General features: G+C 37.7%; 2 protein-coding genes across 5 annotated transcripts; both read right to left on the reverse strand.

The window, feature by feature from the left end:
* Positions 1–1640: 1640 nt before the first annotated feature.
* gcfc2 (GC-rich sequence DNA-binding factor 2) lies at positions 1641–7938 on the reverse strand. 2 transcript variants are annotated; one of them, XM_079458457.1, is made up of 18 exons: positions 7563–7938; positions 7381–7488; positions 7126–7302; positions 6759–6989; positions 6580–6677; positions 6224–6330; positions 5910–6093; positions 5704–5827; positions 5222–5282; positions 5001–5089; positions 4676–4875; positions 4321–4465; positions 3638–3759; positions 3480–3556; positions 3254–3320; positions 2927–3073; positions 2696–2835; positions 1641–2537 (listed from the first exon to the last, which is right to left on the reverse strand). In XM_079458457.1, exons 1-18 carry the CDS (start codon positions 7843–7845, stop codon positions 2420–2422), a joined length of 2478 nt encoding a protein of 825 aa, XP_079314583.1. In that variant the 5' UTR covers positions 7846–7938; the 3' UTR covers positions 1641–2419. The 2 variants fall into 2 exon arrangements, with proteins under 2 accessions (XP_079314583.1, XP_079314584.1); XM_079458458.1 differs by having other exon boundaries at positions 7381–7485; positions 7563–7902.
* Positions 7939–8126: 188 nt separating this feature from the next.
* ywhaqb (tyrosine 3-monooxygenase/tryptophan 5-monooxygenase activation protein, theta polypeptide b) lies at positions 8127–15285 on the reverse strand. Of its 3 annotated transcripts, XM_079458009.1 has the most exons (7): positions 14497–14778; positions 14313–14409; positions 13797–14185; positions 10708–10831; positions 10314–10477; positions 10137–10232; positions 8133–10009 (listed from the first exon to the last, which is right to left on the reverse strand). In XM_079458009.1, exons 3-7 carry the CDS (start codon positions 14088–14090, stop codon positions 9950–9952), a joined length of 738 nt encoding a protein of 245 aa, XP_079314135.1. In that variant the 5' UTR covers positions 14091–14185; positions 14313–14409; positions 14497–14778; the 3' UTR covers positions 8133–9949. The 3 variants fall into 3 exon arrangements, with proteins under 3 accessions (XP_079314133.1, XP_079314135.1, XP_079314134.1); XM_079458007.1 differs by lacking the exons at positions 14313–14409; positions 14497–14778 and adding an exon at positions 15091–15285 and having other exon boundaries at positions 8127–10009; XM_079458008.1 differs by having other exon boundaries at positions 14313–15096.
* Between the last annotated feature and the right edge of the window lie 582 nt (positions 15286–15867).

The raw sequence follows: 15867 nt of genomic DNA on the forward strand, positions 1-15867 counted from the left end.
TCCTACACCAGTAAAATATGTTGAGGTAATGGAAGTTCAAGAACAGGCCTTTTATAGAAAGTCTATTCTCCGGAAACTTAAAAGACACCTTGAACCAAGAGGAAAGTTTTGAGGCTTTTAGACAATGTGTTTGAGGACGAAAAGTAAAATAAAAAACAGAGCTACATTTGATTCGTCACATCCAATACTCTTTAGAATGATAATGCCCCTCATCCGCAACCAACTAGCAAGAAGCATATTGTTCTTGACTGTCAAGTAACTAGATTACATTGGCATCGAGCTTTACCTTCCTGTTACAATACTTTATTTATAAATGTAACTTTAGCCATTGATGTACCCTATACATACAGTATGTGTGGCTCAAGCTACATTAACAGCTTATGTTATGAATCATTTAGCACCACCTCATACAACACGAACATACGCTATATCTGAAATTCCACATTGACTAAGACAAATCAACAAAACCAGGCAGGATTTGGTAGTTATCTGGAAAATGTGATTAATACTGGAGAATTCCCCTTTTTAAAATAATGTTAAAAACAAGATATATGAAATGCTTCAAGGCGCCTTTATAGACAACCAGGGACATCATAAAACTGTTTGTTCAGCTCTTCTACATGGGTCATATCTTTGTGTTTGGTCCTTGATTTATACCATGTTATCTTAACGTCATAAACAGCTTAAAAAGGACAGAAACGATAATTCAACTGCTTTGGTTAAATGTTAATAACTCCCAAAAAGTCCCAGCGAAAGAAAATTGACATTATTAACATAATTGACATAAATTGCTTACACAAAACTAGCAATGTGAGGTAACAAAAGGAAAATAATAACTTATAAAAAATATAGCTATCATATCGCTCAAAGACTTTCTTCTTTAGAATTTAAGTTTCTTTTGGCTATAATTCTGCTTCCTTTTTGCACTGCACAAACAATTCTTCACCCATTTTACAATCGGAAAACACAGTAGTCAGCATATTCAGAAGAGACCACTTGCCTCTCTTCTCCCTCTTTATTTTTTAACAGCTCTTTGCTGCTACATTGCTTTTTAATCCCATTATTACATTTACAAAGCCCCACTTCAGGGGTCAACAAAACTAAACTAAACATTGCACAGCAAGAATAATGGAGAAATGCACTTCCTCGAAGTACATTACGTTTATTGAAAATATAGCAGGTGTTACTGGCTGACATGGAAACTGTTAGTAATGGAATCCCTCATGAACTCTATCACCATAATAGAATAAAAGTGAAACCTCACATGGCTGTGACAGACTAGTCTAAAGGTGTTAGATCTTCCACTCTCACAGCAAAATGTTAGTCTTAACAGACTTTCCGATCAGAACATTTGCAATTTACTAGTTTTGTATCCTGCAACCTTGACCTAATAGTCATGAAGGTAAAAATGTAAGTAGGCTATGCTCTGAATCTCTTCTGCCACATATATAAACACGATTCATTTGTGCAACTCTCATTTAATAGAAAGGCATCCTGCATATGCAAGTATTCTCTAAGGGCTCATTCAATAAAATACAAGGGTTTTGTTTACAGGTCATGATGACATTAGTCATCCTTGTAAACAGGAACCACAGAGACATGTCGGCAGGGAGGAAACATGCAACAAAAACTAAACAAGTCAATTTACTGAATTTATTCTTATTAGAAATAGACCTATAAAAACTAGTCGGGTAACACTTTAGTACGGGGTACATATATTCACTATTAACTAAACAATTCTTCATTTACTGCATATTAATACTTTCTGAGGTAGTTGTAACGTTTAGGTATGGAGTAGGATAAAGAGATGTAGAATATAGTCACACAGAATAATGCATTAATATTTCCTTTATAAGTACTAATAAACAGCCAATATTGCAAGCTAATAAGCTAAAGAGATGATAAAGGAACCAAAAAAGTAAAGTGATTTGTCAATAGGAAGCAATAAACAATATGGCTTTGGCCCAATTTTGTAAAAGTATACTATAGCAGATTTTTTTTACTTTGAGTTCTGCAGAAATACGGAGCAGGTAAAAACGGCTACAAATACGAATATGTAAACTTCACAATCACAAATTTTAGGGTGTACACATGCTAAAGTTTTCTGGATACAGGACTGTGAAATTTCTCTCATATAAAGTGTGTACTGTATTTAAACTGTATGTTTCAGTAGTATAAAGCCCACTAGATGATTCTAGGATGCCCAATTGTTCTGAGAATGTGTTTATAGTTGTCAGAAAATGGTGAATTGTTTCATGAATTGAGTGTTGGCAATCAAGAAAAACTGTAATAATAAAATGTAGTGGATTATGTCTTGGAAGGAGGTTAAAAAAACAACAATTGAATTAACATACTACAGCCATACGGACCAAATATTTTATTCACTATACATGTACATATTAAACATATATTAAAATGATCATGGATGCCACTGAGCTTTCAACAGATCTTCACAATGATATTTGCTTATCATAGTCGTAATACTGTCGTGTGCCTTGATGTTCTGAAGTAAACACAAGACTTCAGATAAAGGTTCTCTGGAAGGTATAAAGAAATAACTATATTAGAAACTTTTAATTAACACTATCTGACTAAACATACCTTATACATACTGTATAGTTATAAAGTACCTATTCAGTACCACAAATACTGAATAATTTCGCATCATGTGGAAAACGGCTATATTGTACATTACCGAGTGCTGATGGGATCACTGCTGTCCTTGCATATCATGTGAGCAACCTGTTCAAGATGTTTTCTGAAGTTCTGTAGCTGAGGTAGAGACGACCCATCGTTCACATCCATAAACCATGATGTTGGAAAACAATCTGCAATCTTTTATACAGATGAACGTTAGTCCGACGATAACATTTCAAGTAGATAACATTTTCACATGAGATTATATTGAAGTCATCTGAATATGCACCTTTTTGCATTTTTGGACGGTATGTTTTGGACTAGAATCATTAAGGACAGTTATCATCAAATAACGACCCAGGAGTTTTTCCAACATCAGTTCTTTAAGAATCTGCTCCGGAATCAATCCATCCCACAAAGCCATATTACCAAGCATCTGAAACAGAATGTGAAAAATTTAACTGGACAACCTAAACATTGATGTGCAATATTTAAGATTATTAAGATGACATTTTATATGATACATAAATATTAAGATTTTATATAAGAAAGTTATTCTAAAAGTGGTGTATAAATATGTAGTACACTGATGACTCCGTGAAGGGAAATGTCATACCTTTACAGCAGAGTAAAACTGTTTGTTCTGAAACAGGAACTGTGGTGACCTCTTGTCATCTAAAGACCTTAAACGTACAACAAATACAACATTTTCGGATCAGATCAAGGCACCATGTACTAAATCATAAACAGCATACACAAACTAACCAGACTGCATTAATCTTGCAAAACCCACAGCTTTGCCAAACCCTGATTTTCCAAAACAAACAAATAAAACAAATTACTTTTTGGGGTAAATTGGGACAAAGACATCATTGTCTACTGCACTTCTCAGTCTCTGAATCACTGCTTCTACAAAGGCCTATGAGACAAAACAAGAGGTTGTTTGTACTATCCCTAAAATGCATTTGTAAAACTGTGAAATGGTGTAGTAGAACAATACCTTGACTGGTTTGCTTTGTTCACCATCAAATACAGAATAGTCATCCTGTATTCTTTTGCACAGTGTGGTGAGGTTGTTAGACTGATGTGAAGACAGAGGGTCCCACACCAGCTCCACAAAACCTGCCCGAAACATTAAGATACGTTTTCAAAAGGTTACATCATGGTTTTTGGTAGCTAGAAAATCAATAACCGGAAAGACCGAACAAGGCATTTTGACAACCTTAATGGAAAATCAGACGAATATATTAGATCAATCTGGCCAATGTTCTGTTCCCAAACTCAAGATATAAGATACATGCATTTAAAGCGCACCAAAGACCTGCTACCCAGACTTGTCTATATTAAATTTAGTGTGATTCTCGGTTTGTCTCAATGCTGTATGTATGCATGCATAGTTTCTGACCTAAATAAAAATGTATAAAAATATAACATTAGCCTGTAGTATTATAAAAGTAAATAATTTTTATGTTTATGCTATGAGCAAGTAATGGCGGCTTCGGTAGGTTCAAATGTGCATGTACATTCAGGTTTTTTAATATAAAAAATATGTTATTGCTTTCTAACAATTCTAACAAGTATTTTAATAGAAGATTATTACATTTTATTATAATTATTGTTATTACTATGCATTAAGGCATCCAAGTATTCAGTCAGGTACACTTGTAGTTGCAAAAGAATCACCTAGAACTTTGGATAAGATTGTCTTCTCGAATATGGTGGGCAGTGTCTTCATATCCATGTTCTCCGATTCTTCATAACCCTGACCATGGCAGAACCTCTCAACAGCAGAATACCACGGTAACGCCTCAAAGTCCTCCCCCTCTGCCTGAAATACAAATACATGCCAAGAATCACATTGAGTGCAAGTCACTGATGAACGAATGGAAATCTTAAACTAGATTTACAGTATATTTGTATATAAGTGTTACTTATTCCGTTTAATTTCTACAGTGATATATAGATACAGAATACAGTACAGTATAATCTCATAAATATAAATAGTGATGTCATTTATAGGCATGATGTAATATTGCACCTTAAGTGGATTCCAGCCAATAAGCTGGTGTCGAATCAGAGGGGCCAGAAGTTTGGGAAGGCACAGTCCAATGTAGGCATTGTTGTAGGATTCAGGAAATGAGACACGCCACTCATCAAATCTAGATAGGATTTTCTTCACGTCCCAAAAGTCTGTCTGAACATCAGCAAATATTTCCTGAGACCTTTTCAGCAGGTCAGCTGTTAAATGAAATTGATTCAGTGTTTTTGGATGCAGGAACACATCAATTTTGATGTTTAAATTATAACATAATTTATATAAATGTAAACATAACCAAATGTCTTCATTTATCAGCTTCCCTCACCTCTTTTACTTTGTAGCTCCGCCTCCTGGGCAGTCGCAGGTTCCCAATCAGACGGCAAGCACCCAACATCTTCAGAATAGTCAAGCAAGCTAAGACATGAAAACACATGAAGAATTGAGGAACCAAGAATAAAACAACATGAAGACTATAATTTAAGGATTAGAAGCATCTTAATTCAGATTTCAAAGAAAAGACATTCAGAAGCAGTGAAAGTGTCTCACCTCTGCAGAGCTGGGCTGGAACCTCCTGTTGAGTCACCATTGCTTTGTGAATCAGTATTATCTACGACATCCACAATATACGATATTATGAAGACAAGAGCAGACACAGAAAGACTTTTGCATAGGAAAACGGTTTAGTCTAGGAAATAAGACTAAGTTATATGGATGGCAGGATCGAGTAAAACTCAAGAACTGGATTCCTTTCAAATCACAAGTGTAAAATATAAAATTTAAATTCATTCAACATGTTAATATTTCTGCAAAACAGTTAATATAATGTGAAACTTATATAAATAAAGTAAAAAAAATTGTAGATACAATTCGAAGGTAACAGTGTGTGCTTGTTTGTCTGTAACAATGAAACATTCAACCTTTTTTTGTCTTGAGAAATATGCTTTTCATTTAATTATAATACATTTTATATTATATAATGCTGCAGTTTTTCTAAAGAAATGCTATTAGAACATTTCTATATATCTTACAAGTTAGCTTTTGAATTCGAGTGGATTCCTCTTGCACTTCTTCTCTTCTCTGACTCAACAGCGCCTCCGCCTGGTCAATGTAAAGACTGTGCATATCCAACTCAACCAAGTTTATTAAAGCCATCTGAAAAATAAGGCATGCACTGTGAGATATAATTTATACTGCATCTAATAATATTAAATGACACACGTTCTTAGAGATTAACCTTCTCCGACAGGCATTCCAGCAAGTTCTGTGAGAATATGTTCATGGTGCGATAGAAGCGGAGCTGCTCGTCTGCAGCGTGATTTTCGAGGCTCTCCAAAGTACTCCTGGCCATTTCCACATCCAGCTGAATCCTCCTTAGTTCTGCCTCCCGTGCCCTGTGCACCTCCCTCAGTGAATCTAATCTACATATTATAATGAGTTAAAGTGCTTTAAAATGCTTTTAACATTTCTTATACTGTAAACTGGGTGCATACAAATGGACTGTGTATTGAAGTTATTCATGATAATGATGAAATATAAAGCATTTCTTACTTTCCGACAATTCTTTTCTTTATGACATCAATGCTGACTGCTGAAAGTATTTCAGGGATGTCCAATTTCTTTTTTCTGTTTGGTCTCACAGAAGCCTGATTTCGTTTCTAAGAACAAAAGCAAACTTGAAGGTACTGTTGAATTATGTGAATAACGTCTCTAAAAAGTTTTATTTCACTTACAAAAGTCTTAAATTACTACTAAGTACTTGGTGGATGAGCTGCGTGTTAACATCAAAGTCTCACGCTTTCCAAATCAGTCACATAAGTTCAGTAATGGTTAGATTGCGTACGGTCTACGTAAACTGTATTTTCGTTTCTGGGACAGAGCTTTAATGTAACATTGAAGGGTCTCACTTGGTGTCTACTGACTCCTTTTCCGATCTGTTGCTCCTCCCAAATGTGCTGGTCTTCCTCCTCCTGACTGTCTGAAAAACTGTCTTCACTACCACTCCCTACAAAATGTAAAAACATAGATCAACACGTGAAGTATTGTACGCTCAGAAAAGAATGCTACACATTTACATGCTCCTCACCCATCTTCACGGACATACGCTCTCTCAGAGTCTTGGGTTTGGGTGCAAACTCGATTCTGCGTTCATGATCATCTGGGTCATCATCGCTGTTTTGCTCAGCCTCGCTCCGATCTTCTTCCATTAAACTTCCAGGAGTGCTGGGTGAATCCAGTGGGATGTAATCTTGCCGGGCTCGGGCTTGTCTTCTCTGTTCTTTGGCGGCATGAATCTTTCTAGCATCTGGGATGGTGACTGGAACAAACAACAAATAAATGCATATCACACTTGTATTAAGATGCACCACGTGTTAGCATTAAAAATGTCACTGTGTCATGTTTTCTTTGCTCACTGTAACACAAATCAATTAAATTAGCACTAACTGTTGTACCTGTCTGTGGTTTTGACAAACTGGATGAATCTGAGATGTTAGAAGAGCTTCCTTCATCACTGTCAGGCAGGACATCCTCAGCATCACTGTCAGACTGCACATCCTCAGCATCACTGTCAGGCTGCACATCCTCAGCATCACTGTCAGACTGCACACGGACATCTACATTGTACTTAACTAAAAACAAACGAAGGGGTGTGTTAGGTGCAGTAGACACAGATGAATAACACGACATCTAAGTTACTACAGACGCACCTTTACATCTTGGTATCGATACAGGGGGGTCCTCCTTTTTCCGAGCTTGGAAAAGCACTTCTTTATTGCCTGATCGCTTCACTTTAAACGAACTTCCCTCCGCGGCTGCTAAAAAAGTTTCATCGTTTCTTTGTTTATAGACAGAGGCACGCGCTTACGAGAGATTACAGTAAAATACTTACAATCCTTGTCCTCGAGAAAGCTGAGTGTGTTGGTTTTTGATGAGTGTTTATTGTCTTTAGACTGCAGTGAAGTGACAGCTGGCTCCTCCGCATCACTCGAGTCAGATCTTCGTGGTTTTGAACCACTTGAGAACCCTCTTCGCGCTAAATCTGCTGTTGAAAAGTGGCTCGGTTTCTCCGTTTCCTTTGCAGTGGCACTGTTGGCGACTTTTTCGTTCTCGTCTTCCTCACTGGAGTCATCTTTCCTTTGCCTGAAATTTCTGCGAGGCTTTTTGTTAAACATTTTAAAAATCCAACCCAGCGTGAACGTGAAAACGACGTTAAGCGGTGACGCATGTTCACTTCCGGTTGGTAGTTTATATTTCAAAATAAAAGCTCGCGTGAACGAGCCTTAAAAAACTCGACATAAAAAGGCAATATAATATAGTTAACACAGTAGAAATTAACACCTCGAATTATTTTCCAGAATGTCTGCTATTTAGAAGTTCTTGGTAGAAAGGGTCTATAACTACACGAAGATGTCACTGTCAAGTCAAGGAATATATTTAAACATTGGCCCAATGTAATTTGGAAATATTTTAATTTTAATGAACACTGACAAATGGGCAATATTATTAAAATAAAAGGGTACTCTTATTATATGTGTGTGGTACATCAGTTAACAATTTAAATGAACTCTTCACTTAAAGGAGTAGTTCACTACAAAATTTGCCCCTTGACTATCTATAGTATAAATACAAATTACTATGAAAAGTCAAAGAGTTGAATTTTGAAGTGACTCCCTTATGCATAAGTTGTAAATTGGCATTCTTAAAATGAGTAACAGTACATTTATTAAAGTATGTCATATTTTACATATTTTGTAAAACAAGCTCCAATTACCTTTATTCTTGGAAAATATTAAATTACTAGCATAAACAAGGAAGGGTACTGTGCGAATACATTTGGTAAAAATTCATACTAACATTTAGTTTTGTCGTCATAACGTATTATGTGGGTCTCTATATTTCCTAAATATATAAAGCCTTTGATTTCCAGATGACTATAACCTCTTTAAACAAAAAACTTGGAAAAGGAATACGACCACAACAGCAATCTGGTTTATAAAATGTCATTTTTAAGCATGTTACATAACATACATAGGGCATAAAACATTTTCACAAGGCTTTTGTGAGACTAAAATTTATGGGAAATAAGAAAAATCACATACACAATAAAAAGGAGAAACAAAACACAAATAGTATAGTGGTCCAATCTATCATGACACTTTCAGGACAAACACACACCTGTGCACATTCCACTGAAGAAGTACTAAAGATAACTTTAATATTGGCAATATGGTATTGATTTCCATTGTAGTGTGCTGTATTAAAGACATGCACAGGCAACATTATTTACCACCAACACCGATATTAACCAATACCATCAGAGAGCAAAGACACACTTTCCTGGTCTTTCATATTACTCATAACATGCTTCATGTGCAGTAATTTCCAGAGTGGATCATTTGGTGAAATAAACTATAAGAGAACCGTACTACCAAACTGTGCCACCGATCGTGTCAGTATTGATCTGCATGCTAGTAGGGGTATTGAACACTTGAAACATAGCATTGATCAAACCTAATAATGATAATATGCCCCGAGAAATCATGGATTTATCTATGAATGATTTTGATTGCCATAAAATTAAAGCAAAGGGAACACTAAACAGGCCAAAATCAACTGCATTAAAAAGAAAACAAATATATTAAACCGTTTATAAACCGATGTCTGTCTAGAAACTATAAACCGCTGCTTCAAAATAAAACCTAAAATGCAATTTGAAATACTCCATTTCAATAGTTCAGAATTTCTTTTTTTTCTTCAAATTTTCATATTGAACTACCGAAAATGTGATTGTCCACTGATTTCAGCGGAAACGCACAACCCTGGGTAGTGCTGAGGTGACATAGGTGTTAAATTACCAGATACAGTAGGTGTATATGACAACGATAATCTAAATGCTTTCAATATCCCTGCAATAATTTTTTTTGTTTCATACCTATTTGTGACGAAATGAGTGTCATTATTTAACGTTATTCTTTAATGCAATTCCCACTAACTACTTTAAGATTATGTTTGTATAAAATGACTCTAGTCATAACCTTCTACAGCAGAAACTGCACATTATGGTAGGCCAAGACAAACAAAGGAACAAGGCCCCCCCCCCCAAATAAATCTCTTTCCTTGCCCAAAAGCTGCACTGTGAAAAGGACTAAATGTTATATTTTCATAAACAGCTCTTCATTAATTATCGGTTTGTTCTTTACTGGACAAATTCTGACATGGAGTGATTAGGAATGGAGATGTGTATAAAGGTTGTTTTCTTTTCTGAAGGAGCGTGTTCTAGTTCTCTCCTCCCTCACCGCCTTCTACCTCATCTGGTGCGTTGTCAGATGTCCATAACTAGAGGAAAAAAGAAACATGAACGTGCCATTGTTTTTTGATCCAAAGAATTCTTTTATTTCAAATACACCTCCATATGTAAGAATGTTTTACCTTAAATGATTAAAAAAATAAGTTTGTTACTTACCGTGAGGTTATCTCTCAGTAGCTGCATGATAAGAGTGCTGTCTTTATAGGACTCTTCGTTCAGCGTATCAAGCTCTGCTATGGCCTCATCGAAAGCCTGATTTTGAAAACATATTTTTAAAAACAAGTTCCATACACTTCTAATGGTTGTATGGCCATAATGTAGCTTGAAACATACCTGTTTAGCAAGGGCACAAGCCTTTTCTGGAGAGTTAAGGATCTCGTAAAAGAAGACAGAGAAGTTAAGGGCCAGACCCAAGCGTATGGGGTGTGTGGGTTGCATTTCTGTTTTGCTTATATCAAATGCTTTCTGGTAAGCATCCTGAGAGCTTTCTATGGTTGCTGCAGAAAGAAAAAAAGGCTTGTTTAGACATGCAATGCATATTAGACACCTAAATACTCAAATGAAGGCCACTCCTTTAAACCCTCAAACTGAGCAATAAAAACATTAAATGAAAATGAGAAATTCTTAAAAGGTTTGTCTGTATATAGACTGATCAACAAACTTTCCCTTTTCAAAGTTTTCCGTTACTTCATACACCAGTCAAAAACAGACAGCTGTGCATTCTTACCTTTCTTGTCATCTCCTGAGGCGACTTCAGCAAGGTATCTGTAATAGTCGCCCTTCATCTTCAGGTAGAAGACTTTGCTCTCAGGGTTTGTGGAGTTCTCGATTAAATATTTGTTCAGCAGCTCCTATAAGAAAAGAAAAGTACACGTCAGGCACTGCACACAAAGTCTGAGAATAAGTTGTAACATACACTTTTTGTGTTGATCGATTAGGTCTGAATCACCATGCAAACTATGAGAGCACAAGGTGAGCGACCTGAGCATCTTCAATACTGGCTAAATTATAAAATTACCACCCTATTAGTTTCATTGCCACTCGAATCAGTTTCAACGGATTTCCTTGCAAACGTCATTTTAGTCCAGGATTAAGATTATTCTGTGTCTAAGAGACTGGTCTCTAGAGCTGGAATTATAGAAGTACCAGTCTGCTTCACCAGTAATCTTTGTCAGTGAAAGCAGCAGCATTAAGGCACGGGTAAATACCAGATTAACAACCACAGAAAATATGGGACAGACTACCACGGAAATACCCAATACTGCCAACAAAACATTCCTTACCCTAGTACTTTAAGACCATTTTAGACCATCTACAATCAAGATTTTAAAATTCCTCTCTATCCTCCTACACTTCACAGCCTGCCTGTGAAGTATACATGACACATACTGTTAAAACAGACATGCAGAAAACATCACCTCCAACCAATCATTTTCAGCAAGAAAAATAATGACCAAAATCAGACATATATACGGTCATTTTATCAGTACTGTTATTTTGAATCGACTGCACCAGAAAACGTCAAAGGAGACCTAGACAACGCCAAAACGAGCGTAAAAAAACGTTCTCAGGAATTAGGGCCTGTTTCTTCTTGTCCGTCTGAGCAGAAGTCCAGGAAGCCTGCCAGAGCATTTTTTTATTCTTTGCTCTGGTCTAAGATTCTCAGTATAGAGCTGCCAGACATGAATGACCATTCTAGTGAAACAAGGACAATGCTACCCTGCCTGCTGCTTTTAGTCTAGAATATAACACTTCTATAACCACACTCATGGATGGAAGTGACCCTTTCCTTTTTTATACCAACCTTTAGTGGTAAGTAGTGGCAGTTTATCAGTCTATGTGCATGCATTACTCTATGCATCTATCCATCTATCTAGACACTTTAATTCAAAGCAATTTACAGTGCAATGTGAGATACTCGTTTTAACCCATAACTCAAACCCATGATCCAGTGTCACACTTCTGAGTGAAGGACCGAGGGGTGTGAGAGCTGGCAGCGTATGGAAGCCTGTCAGGTGGGGGTGTGGACCAACCTTGATCCCAGAGTAGACTCAGCAGTGAGATGAGTCACAGACACACCCTCAGTCCTCACAGACGAGCTGGGAAATTAAGCTAGAGATCTAACTAAAGCCGTGCACACCAACTAGCCATGAGTCATGAACAGTTTGCTCTCCACTGGATCTTAACAGGACTACAACAAAATAACTGACAACAGTTTCACTGATTTACCAAATGGAAACTAGGAACAAGGAAGTCTAGAGTGACTCTAACTACTTTCTCTTTCAATGTGAAGCACTTTCTGGATTTTTAGGAGCCTTCAAGGCAAGTTAAATGCTTGGGTGGTGAGATTTCATTTTTGTAGACTGGTTGGATTCTTGCAGTAACAAAGCAAATCAATTACTACGCAAATCATGCGTTTCACAATATGTAGAGAGAACAGTCTAGAGTCTAAAAAACTCAAAAAGCAAGCATAATACTTGTGAAAGTTGGCCAATTTCTGAATTTACATGACCTTTTTATTGCATTTCTGATTTGATTTTAATAGTTATGTTAAATGGCCAAAACAACCATGTTCTTAACTAAAGCCATTATATCCAAGATCTGTACAATTTGGACACAAAGTATATGAAACTAAACTGTACTATGCATATGTCAGTTATCATGTCCTCTAGTATTTGCATCTACCACTGAAAAACACACTCTGGTCAGCCGCTACAGAAGACCTAAAAAAAATCTTACAGCATTAAACATTATTTATAAACCACAGCCATGAAAACCATAAAAATAGGCTATTAATTGCAGTCTTAATCCACAACATTCTCAGATTATCTAAAAACTATAGCTTCCGTTTTCGCAATCCTGCTTCTGGCAACATTAAACAATGTATTAAAAGAAACAAAGTGTTTCAGCAGCTGACGTTTCGTTTTTCCACCAGTAGCAAAAGCCTCAAAAATGAGGAACTGCATAGCCCCTTTAACAGTTCAGACAGCACTACTCAAGTCCACCTGAGTGCACACACACCTACTACCGAACTTTGATCATCTCATCTCTCCCTCTGGGAGGTAAAGAGACAGACAGGCACATGAGTTGATTATAAAAAACAAATATTTTCTTTTGTGGACTACTGTCCGACAGGAAACGCTTCTCTGTGATGTCATAGTAATTCTATCAAGGCTGAGGTTTCACTGAGCGTTAAGCAAACGATAAACATCAAATGCAGAGTTACTAACAGTTTCCTGATCTTTACATATAGCAGATATAAAAAGTAATAACTCCACAGCTGTCCTTCTGCAAGACTGTACATGCTCCCCTTCATTTATATACGCCTGTCTCCAGCGAGAGCCAAAACTGGGCTGCTGTTTTATCAGAAAGGAGGACATAGTCTCTGCCGTGTCCTTTGTAGTGCAAAGTGTGCTTGGCCAATGGAGGAACCGAGGAACATCATTGCATATAGCTTGCTAGCCAGTACTGTATTCAAATTCCTTGCGTTCTGACACACACATGCTGTTCAGGCTTTAAGCCTTTGTAACTATATGATATAATTATACACTACTGTGTTTATTAAAATGTTTGTACAATTAAATTACAACGTTTAACCGAGCCCATGCAAAACCTAAATAGCACAAATGACGTCATTGCGATATTTGCATATTGCACTGGAAATGACCCCCTCCTTACGTTTTCATTCTGGATTGCAAACGATCTCTTTTTTGCCATTTATCCATAGTATTAGCTTCCACCAACCTCTCGGTGTCTAGAGCAATAATTCTCCCTAAAATTTTTCCCCTTTACACCCTATTGTAAAAACACACTCACCAACACATCGTTGCAGATATCCCGCAGTTCAACCTCCACTTTCTCCCGGTATTCCTTTACCATCTGCAGTTTCTTGTCGTTGCCTTCGGTCTTCTGCTCGATGCTAGAGATGACCCTCCAGGCAGACCGCCGGGCGCCCACCACGTTTTTATAGGCGACGGACAGCAGGTTTCTCTCCTCGTTGGACAGCTCGGTCCCGGCCTCAGTCACCATCTTCATACAGGACGCCATATCATCGTAGCGCTCGGCCTGCTCAGCCAGCTTCGCCTTCTGGATAAGCTCTGTTCTGTCCATCCTGTCGCTTTGTAAGTCTGTGAGTGTTTCTAGGTCTATGGGACACTCGACCGGTCAAAGGAGGCAAATGAACCGCCGTTTAATCCTTGAAGACGCTGAGGGGGAGAAATTATAACAGTGAAGGCGCCATGCATTGTTCAAAGAGGCTCTTTTGTGCTAACGTAACACGTTCGGAATCAGGTCGGCTGAGAAATGTGTCTTTAAACCTGAAAAGCTGCTTACCTACTAAACATTTTGGGGTTTCGATGGCCATAAATGGTGCCTATGTAGGCAGCTCGCTAGGTTTGAAGACACGGCTAGGGTGTGTGCGGTAACACATCTGTGTCAGTGCAAACGTTATAACGTTAGCCCAGCCCTCTTTAATAACATGCACAAATCTCTAAAACGGACCGTTAGTTGGAACTACCTATTAAACACTCAAAATAGGACATTACAGTTCAGTACATCGATCTTCTTCATACCGAGTCAATACGACTCGATAAAATCAAGCCCGATTTCCGTAGCAATGAGGCTGCTGGCAATGAGGCTACGATGCGAGGCGTTGTTTGACTAACGTTACATGAACCACCAGATATACGTGTTCGTGTATATAAACTTGACGTTATATTTTGACTACATGCTATTTGCGTCAACCGATGGCAAATCAAATCTCACAAAATAGACTAATATAGCCAATATAGACCCGCCTTCATGCCACAGCCACGGGGCTGTTTTATGCGCGAATTTGACACAGAATGTCATGTTTTACATTCTAATGTGCGTCTCACGGAACAAATCGTCCTTAAAATGGGTACATTTATATTAGCTTTACTGTTTAACGCAAATAAGCCTTTTTCCTGGTAGACTCGGTCGCATTTTGGCACCCCCTCCTGCCCCCCAACCGACCAGCGCGTTTAAATCGATTATGCAGTCCGTTGCGATAACATAAAAGGCTTTACTATAAAATATAATCTCGTACTACAAGCATACACGAGATGACATTTTTTAAATTACATCTCACCTCTAGATCAATGGTTCGCTCCACCGGATTGATAGCCTTTGAGCTCGGATGGTAAAGAAAAAAATGTACCAGAGAAAGACAATCGAAAGTGTTAGTGTGGGACGTCGCTAATCCCGCCCGTCGGCCAATCAGATCGCGCGAATTCCGTCCGTCACGCGTCATTTTACGCAAAATCGTCCAATAGTCGTTTAGCGCGGGGAATGGGGGCGGGCCGATGGAAATAAGTTAGGTTGGCCCGTTAACTCCGACTTGTAGCCACGGGGTTTCCTCCAATTAGAGCAAGGGAGGTGACGTCACTATTGCTATGGCGATCCCCCTCCTCCTACCCACACCCAGCATCATCATCAGCATCATGATTGGAAGCTGGATGCGGCAACAGCAGTTCTAGTTTATCTACCGAGACCCAAATCCCTGATAAATAATAAATAATTGGTGTAGGCCTACGTGTTCGTGACTAGTTGAGTTTATGAGTGAGATGAATTTAGAAAAATAAAGTGTTACAAGTCAAAGTAGACCACTGTCTATTTGTGATATCTTTTAATTTGTTTAACATACATATATTATGTTAACCGAGAACTTAGGTAACTTGAAATAAGAATATTCCAAGATTATATTTATTGAAGCATGCTTTAACATCCAAGAATGTAACACCTGGACACCCGTAGACCTATATATAAAAAAATATGGTCCTTAAATTACAACAATAGGAATTTTACGTTGTTTGAGCGTGTTTTAAGCTTCCCAGTCTATTTCATATGTGGAAAGTAAATTACAGTG

This window comes from Barbatula barbatula (genome assembly GCF_947034865.1).
Source record: "Barbatula barbatula genome assembly, chromosome: 6".
NCBI classification, from domain to species: Eukaryota; Metazoa; Chordata; class Actinopteri; order Cypriniformes; family Nemacheilidae; genus Barbatula; species Barbatula barbatula.

Coding starts and splice junctions, on each gene's coding strand:
- ywhaqb (XM_079458007.1), bottom strand. CDS start 14,090: ATGGACAGAACAGAGCTTATCCAGAAGGCGAAGCTGGCTGAGCAGGCC. Junction 10,832..13,796: donor ATATCTGCAACGATGTGTTG/GTGAGTGTGTTT, acceptor CTTTTCTTATAG/GAGCTGCTGAACAAATATTT. Junction 10,478..10,707: donor CTCAGGAGATGACAAGAAAG/GTAAGAATGCAC, acceptor TTCTTTCTGCAG/CAACCATAGAAAGCTCTCAG.
- gcfc2 (XM_079458457.1), bottom strand. CDS start 7,845: ATGTTTAACAAAAAGCCTCGCAGAAATTTCAGGCAAAGGAAAGATGAC. Junction 6,678..6,758: donor GCGTATGTCCGTGAAGATGG/GTGAGGAGCATG, acceptor TACATTTTGTAG/GGAGTGGTAGTGAAGACAGT. Junction 3,760..4,320: donor AATCTTATCCAAAGTTCTAG/GTGATTCTTTTG, acceptor TGTTTCGGGCAG/GTTTTGTGGAGCTGGTGTGG.